Source organism: Lolium perenne, chromosome 7 (genome assembly GCF_019359855.2).
Source record: "Lolium perenne isolate Kyuss_39 chromosome 7, Kyuss_2.0, whole genome shotgun sequence".
Classification (NCBI taxonomy): Eukaryota; Viridiplantae; Streptophyta; class Magnoliopsida; order Poales; family Poaceae; genus Lolium; species Lolium perenne.
In genome coordinates, this window is record NC_067250.2 from 104,180,720 (window position 1) to 104,189,866 (window position 9,147).

At 44.5% G+C, this 9,147-nt stretch overlaps 1 protein-coding gene and 1 long non-coding RNA gene across 2 annotated transcripts; both read left to right on the forward strand.

Annotated features, from left to right (window-relative positions):
* Positions 1-240: 240 nt before the first annotated feature.
* On the forward strand, positions 241-3,930 carry LOC139833181 (uncharacterized). Its single transcript, XR_011748444.1, has 2 exons — positions 241-673; positions 857-3,930. It is a non-coding gene; the product is annotated as an uncharacterized lncRNA (long non-coding RNA).
* Positions 3,931-6,502: 2,572 nt separating this feature from the next.
* On the forward strand, positions 6,503-7,646 carry LOC139833180 (expansin-A8-like). The gene is made up of 2 exons (XM_071823378.1): positions 6,503-6,699; positions 6,802-7,646. Exons 1-2 carry the CDS (start codon positions 6,567-6,569, stop codon positions 7,425-7,427), a joined length of 759 nt encoding a protein of 252 aa, XP_071679479.1. The 5' UTR covers positions 6,503-6,566; the 3' UTR covers positions 7,428-7,646.
* The last annotated feature ends 1,501 nt before the right edge of the window (positions 7,647-9,147 follow it).

Consider the following 9,147-nt stretch of genomic DNA (forward strand, 5'->3'; position numbering starts at 1 on the left):
TAATTTAAAAAAAATCTTGTATCCGTATAGTAGGTGATATTATTTTTAAATGAAAATTTATAAATATAATCTACGTTTAAGTAGCCACCATTAGTTGAGTTGGCAAATTTATATTTTTACGTTTTTTAAATAGTGAGTCATTCTTTGACAACCGTAATTCTTTATGAGTGTGGGTCTGGATGTACATTTTAGCCTTCACCTGTCGTCGTCTACCTCTGCCTAACTTTTATACAGAATATACTCACACTCTTCTCTTGGTCTTCAAATCCCCTCTGTTCTCTCTATTTATTAAATTGAAGCAGCACTTTCGTCCCTTAGCACAAGATACGCATCATTTGAGATTTATTATGCTCTGATTTTGCATCTTATTGCTCCAGTTTTTGGATCGAGATGCTGGTATGCTACTTGGTGTATGCCATAGGTAGGGCTTTTGATCCTGGCAGCGATACTGATGATGTTAGGGATCCAGACGGGCATGGTGGAGTAGCATAGCTCTGATTCTGGTTTTCGTGGAGGTCGGGTGGCGGGATTATAGAGGAGTCTTGGAGGAGCAGCGGTCTTGGAGGAGCAGCTGGCTATTCAGAATCTGCTACGCTTGAGATTGGATTGTGGAGGCGATGTAGCAGTTTGTTCAGTTCCCTGTGTGGCGTTGGGCCCTCTTCTATCCTGCAAGGTATTTTGCATGTATTGTTGGTTTAAGCTGAAGGTATTTGTTGTTACGGTGTTCATACTGTTTTGTTCTAGCAGAAATGTGAACATATAGTTCATGGAAGCATGATATGCAGTGAAATGCCAGTTTTGAAACAAATTTTGCATTTTTTGAAATTGCATACTGATGTTAATAATAGTACTGCAGGATTTATATAATTCAGTAGCCGGGGAAGGGGCAGTATACGAATCAACTGGTCAGTTGTAGACCTCATCGCTCCTTGCTTCATGTATCTTCCCTTAAATTGTGGGGCAATGTCTAATTCTTATATCATAAGTAGAATAAGACTTTTTAGGCTATTCAAAGAACTTTTCTATGCATATAATAAAATATCTGATACAACCATGTTTTATATGTAGCCATCTATGAGAACTTCAGAAGGAATAAAATAAGAAATCTAAGGATTCTTCCACTAAAGGATCTCCTTGTACACAATATTTTTTGCTAAATTATTTTCTTGAGATTCTTCATCTGATATTAGAACTTTGAGTCCATCTCTGCTTGTGACGCGTGATACTGCTACATAGAGTTGGCCATGTGTGAAGACTTGGTTTGGCAAATAGAGTCCAACATTTTTTAGTGACTGTCCCTGACTCTTGTTTATCGTCATTGCAAAACAAACTGATATTGGGTATCGTCATTGCAAAACAAACTGATATTGGGTACTGCCTCCTCTTCAACACAAACAGCCATTTTGATTCATTGGTGACATGATTATTCTTGGAATATACACCTTGTTTCCAATGTTCGTCCTTGTTATTATCTGAGCTTCTATGAACCACTTTCCTAGCTGTGTTATAGTTAGTCTGAAGGAACTCCACTCTCCATGCATGGACAGAGATTGATGCTACTTTTTTTCATATAAGAAATTAATTAGCATAAGTACCCATGGTAGAATCATCATACCTTGTCAAATGAAGTAATAGTACACATGTCTCTACATCTAATTATTCATGAGATGTTTACACTGTATATAATTATTTGAGACTACCAATGACATTAATCTGTGATAATTTTTATCACTGTAGTTTACATCAGCGATTTATCAAGAAAGAGCACTTTCTATCTTTAATATAACAAAATTTTAAACATAATAATCAAGATATACCGGATGAAAATAATGTATTAACCAATACATATAGTGGACAATACTGGGAATTATAAAGCTTTGTGTAGGAGCAGAATTACAATAAGTAAAATAATATGTATTATCTCAGTAAAAGATCAACCGTTTGACATCATGAGTGAAAGCAGAAAGAGTATGTTCGTTCACCTGATAATACTTCAAATCTGTCAAATTGAACACTACTTCATGCTTGTCATAGAAGTATAATCATCAAAGCATATAAATGAAAAAAAAATAGCAGGTTGGTATATCAATGAGACTGAAAGCTCGGACGCTAGGTAAAATGCTTTCCATGCTTACATGGGTACTTATGCTAATTAATTTCGATGACCTCTGTACTTCTTTGGGAGAACGTCTTAGTCTCCACTGGCTCCAGAACTCCATCCAACCTCTTTGCTCCGGAGCCGATAGAAAGAAATACATTTTTGAAAGCATGGGTATCCATATTCTCAAGTAGTCACATGAATGAAACGATCACATATCTGAAAATAACTCAAATTAGGCGATCAGAATGATTAGTACTCAGTATCATATTGTTCGAAGATTCATGTTGAGGCTCCAAAGGAGCGTCTGACTGATACATATAGGAGGGTAACCCAGTTGCATAGCATAAAACTGAGACTCCTCTTCTTTGTTAAGCTACAATAAAAAATCTCATTTCAACATTACTTTCTTGCTTCAAAAGACAGTAGACCGAATTAGATGAAGGATCAATGCATAAACCTGAATTCAACAACAGATATCATTGTTACTTCATCTTCCTTTCTGACCGAGTAGATAACCAACCAACCATCATGAAGCTGAGCAACAACAACAAACTTCGGTCCTTATATGCATCTGGAAAGTACAAACAAATATTCGGTAAAAACAGCAAGTGAAATAAGCACTATTTTGAACTTCTGCTAAAGCACTGCTTATAAGCATCTGGAGAAAACACAGTGCTCCAAAATTATCATAAGAAAATCTAGACCATGCATGTCCGTACACGGGCTATCTGCAAGCAATTTGAGACTGTAATTTCAAATTTGCCAGGAATTATCGCATCCAAGATTGTGGAGACTGTTTCCTTGATACATTGTAGTTTCTTTCACGTGCTAACCTGGATCTGACATAAGATTTTGCATTACTCATAGATTTGACTATTGAACTGTATCATCAAGGAGACAATGGACGATATTTTCATGAGTATTGATTATTCATTTTTTCTTTTGCAGAGGATTTATTTTATTTTTACCTAAAGTAGGCCTGATATGATGTCCTGCTGCCGCATACATGCTCGAGAACCAGGTTCTGTCGAGGTCGTCACGTCCGCCTCCGCATGTTAAGCTGCTGCCGCTGATGAGACGATGGGTGCCGTCACGTCCTTAGAGGATATAGGGAATTCACATGTATTATGAATCTTTCATGAACTTTTCAGGTTTGGTCACCTTGCAGGAAGATGAAGGAGACGTTGCTCCTAGGCAAGGTTCTAGGATTTAATTCGAATAGAGAGGAAGCTTTCAAACGTTGTGGTCATGTGGATCCCAGGAAACAATTTTTCTACAAACAAACATGATTCTTCCCATATAGTCCTAGTCAGCTTCTTATTCAGAGCAAGACAGGCAGTTGAGAGAGCGTTGATTACCTGAGATCAGCAAACGTCGTGGTATCCAAGTATAGCGCCACCGATGAAAAACTCAGGAGCACGGCAGACACCACCGCGACGCCTTCGCGGACACGCACGATCAATACGATCTGGCTATGCTGTGGCAGCAGAAGCGACTCTTCACCATGAATCAACACAACTCAATTTGATCGGAGGGAAAATCAAGGATCAGCGGCCGTATCAAGCATGTCCCAGCAAGATTGATTTACTCCTACATGCGACCATTAGGGATTTTTTTCTCGTCCTTATCCAGATGGGTAGGGGGAAACGGACTGGAGTCTCTTCGGGCCTTGCGCAGGTGGGGAAAAGAGATTCTGCATCTTCTATTTAATCCAACGGATATCGTGGGATTATGGATCGATCGGATGGATAAAAATTTGTTTACCTCTAGGATTAACGTGGTAACTCCTAGGGAGTCTCCAATTAGTAAATATAAGATTTCAAATGTCATGGTATACCTTTCCTATGTTTTTCTATTTCCTATTCCTGGGAAATTCAATTCGGCTCCCGCGTGCGTATGCTCCCTCTACCAAAAAATCATATTTCAAAATTTCAAAAAATTTGGACAAAAAAATCTACATGTACATCTCCATAATATACGTGCGTTCGTCAAGTTTCACGAAAAAATAATAGTTTGTGTGGTCTATATAAAAAAGAGAAAGTTTATCTTGTGAAAAACATTATTTTTAGTACTGAATTTTGTCTTTTTTACACACGTCACGTAATAAGTCGATTTTTTATGAAACGACTTTGTGAGTATGTAGCACGTGAAGATGTACGTGCGAACTTTTAGTTCAATTTTTTTTAAAAAAAATATGTAAGATACATTTCGAAATATAGGGAGCATATGCACTCATAATCCAAAACACCGCTCCCTCCTATTCCTATGCTTTTAAATTTGTTTGAATCAAACATGCCCTTATGTTGCACAAATGCCAACTTCCCAAGTATTCCAACCGAAGGCGGTTCTCAATTAGTATCGGCCATGATTACGTGAACATACTGATGCTTATGAAATCTCTCATGATTGACCTTGATTTCTGTAGTGATGAGTTTTCTTAATCCTACTACAGAATTATTTGGTGTTTAGGACTTGGTAATACAGCCATACAGGTAACCTCGCGTGTTTTCCGCTCTCAGCATGTGCTTGAACCTAACTGCGAAACATAGGCATAGCGTGTGGTGCATAAAGAATTGCGTACGAACCGCGACAGTTTCCATCGGATGGCACCAACAGGGCGTACGGCACTTAAATCATGCATAGCAACGTATGTTCTGTGCTCGATATCGTCTGAACACAAAATGTCAACCGTGAGTGTCAACCTGCTTGCGGGAGACTTCTTCTTTCCGGAGCACTCTTGCAATATACAGTATTACTTCCTGCACTATACAAGAATGTTAATACTCCCTCCGATTTATATTACTTGACTTAACTTTATCTAGATACCGATGTGTCTAGTCAACAATCTAGATACCGATGTGTCGGGTCAACAAAACGTCTACGTACATCCACATCTTAATAAAGTTTAGCCAATCAATTTAGATTGGAAGAAGTACATATTTTCGCATGGAAAGCTCACCGGCCATCTTCAAGGCGCTTTGATTAGAGGGTGCTATATATTGAGCCCTGCGATCGGGAATACCGGAGCAGCCGAGCGGATTCTTTAATGTGTATAAAGTCACCCTTAGAGAAAATAGTATAACTTTTTGCTATATTTCATCAACCGATGATTAACTTGGAGCTACATCAACTCTACCGTTAGATTTGCATCATGATTTATACACTTGAAGCAGCATATGAGGTTGTTCGATAAAGGTAAACACCGTTTCCTGCGCCTTGCTGGAGTTGTAAGAGACAACTTTATTTTAGGACTAAAACTTTCTAGATTTTGGAAACGAGAAATACTATTTTTTAGAGGGCACCATGATTTATTAGAAATGTCTAACCTATTTTTTTAAGGAGTGACTAAGTCCCGGTCGACCGTGAATTAATTTAAATGTTATTATGGTCCATGGTGATATCTTTGAATATCATTTCCAACTTACATTTTAACTCATGACTAGCACGAATAACAAAGCAAATACGATAGTTCGGGAGGGGGGGGGGGGGGGGGGTTCCCCAGTTACAACCATGTTGCGACTTATAACTAGAACGAATCACGAAGCAATTTAATGGTTCAAGGCATTTTTCTCAATTGCATCCCCATGTGCAACTAGAAATTTTTCAAATGCATCTCATAGGTAGCACGAATTAATCACGACGCAATGCAACAGTATATGAGTCGACTGGGAATTAAGCTAATTCTCATACCAAGAATTAAGCTAATTCTCATACCGAGAATTAAGCTAATTCTCATTTAATAATTAACAAAACTATTTTGTAAAACTTTTTAGAGTATTTTACGACAATTTCCCAGAACACTTCCAATGACTTCAAATAAAAGCCCTTAATATTACATTACTCAAAAAGTTTGCTTCGACAACCCTTCAAATCTTTGCCTCGTCTTTGATTTGGCCGATGATGATGTTTGATGGGGTGGCATGGTGTCAAAAGACTCTAGCATTGCTCTCCTTTCAAATTTTGCCCGAGACCACCAAATCTTCAACAGTGCAAACACAGTATCAGTGCGAAGTTGATTACTCAACGGGGCGGGCAAGCCACAACCCACATGACATGATCCTCACCTCACAAGTGACTTCGTCCTGACGACCGGAGCCGGGAGAACGCACATGGCACACGAACACTGGGGATCAGGAATTGAACAGGAAGCTCTGACTGTGGATACAGACCAGTAAAGAAAATTTGTTCGGCGAGACATTAGCGTTCGACCCAATCATGAGCGCAAAAGTCAAGGTCAGCCTACCATTCACGTAGCCGAGATACTCGCTTCTGAATTAAAACACAGATCGACGCGCTAAGCACGCTCTCGCTTTCCCCCAGTAAATTAAGGGAGTTGCAATCAATCGGTAGCAACCGAATCAGTTGGATATACACTACTCCATATATATATGCCTTCCGAGAACACAAGACGTACACTCCCAGCAGAGTACGATCTTTGTACATCTCTGCAGGACCGAGCACCGACATGGCGGCCATCAAGATGCTCGTGCTTCTGGCGCTGGGCGCCTTCCTGCTCAGTCCTGCTCCAGCATCGGCGGTTAAATGGACGCCGGCGTTCGCGACATTCTATGGCGGCGGCGACGCGTCCGGAACGATGGGTTAGTCAATCATTCGACTTCTCTAGATATCCTTTCTCGCCGAATTTCCATTATTGCAATTGTTGATGCTAACATGCACGTTGTGTACGTTTATCTCGCCAGGCGGGGCCTGCGGATACGGCAACCTGTACGGCGCCGGGTACGGCACGCGGACGACGGCGCTGAGCACGGCGCTCTTCAACAACGGCGTGTCGTGCGGGGCGTGCTTCACCATCGCCTGCGACACGCGCAAGTCAACGTGGTGCAGGCCAGGCACCTCCATCACCGTCACCGCTACCAACTTCTGCCCGCCCAACTACGCGCTCCCCAGCAACGACGGCGGCTGGTGCAACCCGCCGCGGCAGCACTTCGACATGTCGCAGCCCGCCTGGGAGACCATCGCCGTCTACCGGGGCGGCATCGTCCCCGTCAACTACAGGCGGGTGCCGTGCCAGCGCAGCGGCGGCATCAGGTTCACCATCAACGGCCACAGCTACTTCGAGCTCGTGCTCGTCACCAACGTCGCCGGCAGCGGCGGTGTCGCGCAGATGTCCATCAAGGGCTCCGCCACCGACTGGATCGCCATGAGCCAGAACTGGGGCGCCAACTGGCACACCGGCGCCTACCTCAACGGCCAGAGCCTTTCCTTCCGCGTCAAGTCCGACGACGGACGCGTTGTCACCGCCGACAACGTCGCGCCCTCCGGCTGGTCCTTCGGCGGCACCTACACGTCCGGGGCTCAGTTCTAGCTAATGAATCATCCACGCGTACTGCATTCATGCATTATTCGGCCGGCCGGCGTGTACGTAGTTTTCTATTCTGTGATTATTTATGCCTGTGGTCTCTCCTCCCTTAATTTGTAGTACTACCGTCTTCTTCTCCCTTCTAGTACGTGAAAACGGCTTGGTAGAATCCTCGCATATGCTTGTTATTTCAGATCCATGTACTCTTTCTTGATATAACCAAAAAGAAAGTACTCTTTCTTGATATTACAAAAAAAAAAATCCACCGATCCAAATTAATTGACCATACTTTGTCTAGATACAAATGTATGTAATCAACAAACGTAGATGTATCAACAAGGGTTGCAATAAAAGTCCTGAAGATATAGGAGTTACCCTCCCGCACCCTACCCTACCCTAACCTCTCCCGCACGCCACCCTCCGCCGCCGCCGGTAGCGCCTCTGGGGCAAAGTCCCTCGGGGCGTGGCGGGGGCCCTCCCTCGTCGCCGCGTGGAGATCGGCGGCCGGATCCCCACCTCCTCGATGCATGGCGGAGCGGACGCGCGTGGGATGGGCGACGCCGGCGGCGGCCCTCCTCCCGTCGGCTGTCCCCTGGCGGACCGGTCAACGCGAGTGGGATGGGAGGCGATGCGGTCTCCCTCCTCTCGTCGACTTCCCGCAGCACTCCGGCAGGGGTTGGTGGTGGGCGGCGGCCATACCCTCGGTCTGCGCCATGCCATCCACCCCCGCCTCTCTTTGGTGCGTGGAGGCGATCTCGGGCATCTTCCGCGACACGAGGGCGCCCGGGGCAGCAGCCTTGGGTTTGACGGAGGAGGTGGCCTCTTCTTCGCCGGAGAGGGTCGGCCTGCGGTTGGTGGTGGTGGATTTTTGATCTATCATCGCCATCCGGCGGTGAGATGGAGGTGCATGGAAGCCGGCGATGGTGTCGCCGGTGGAGGGTTGGGTTGGCCAGCCCGGGATGGTCGCCGACGTGGGGGTCCAGCCTGAATAAAGGAGGCGGTCCTAGGGCCTCTCTTGCGTGAAGAGGAGGACCTACCGGAGGCCTGGACTCGTGATCTAGCCGGAGGGTTGAGTTTCGGAAGTCTCCGCCGGCGAACGTAACAGTGCTTTGCCTGGAGTTTGCTGGATCGGAGGTATTCGGTCGTGCGCACCCATGCGTTTATTCCGACCTTTTGGTTCTGGAGGGAGCGGCGCGGAGCTCTTTTTCTATGTTGACATCAAGTGACTATGGATCCATGATGAAAGTCGGAAGAAGAGAATTTCATGAAGGCCGGAGGGGAGGACTAGCTAAGGGAGGTTCAAGTCTCCGCGCTGTTGAGGGGCTTGCTTGGTGTCCGGGCTTCACAACAGCGGTATGAAAGTGGGGGCGACAACACATGTGAAGCGTAGAGTCCTACCTTTCAGGGTGAAAACCCAAGGTCTGGCCTTAGCTGGTTGTGCGTGGCAGTGACCTTGGTGGAGGCATTGTTTTGAGAGTGGGGACTATCTTCAGGGTGAAAACCTAAGATCTTTGATCGGGCGACGACGGTGTTGGAGCACTGTTCCCTTCTTGGAGGCGTCGTTTTTTGGAGAGTCTGCAATTCAGGTGTTGTCATGATGGTGGATGTATTGCTATTGTTAGGCTCGAGATACTGTAGCGGGACTTTTGTCTCTTAGTTTTCTTTTCATTTTTTTGGCTGTGTGCATCCGTAGTGCCATTAGGGTGGTGCATTGTTGCAGAGGCTG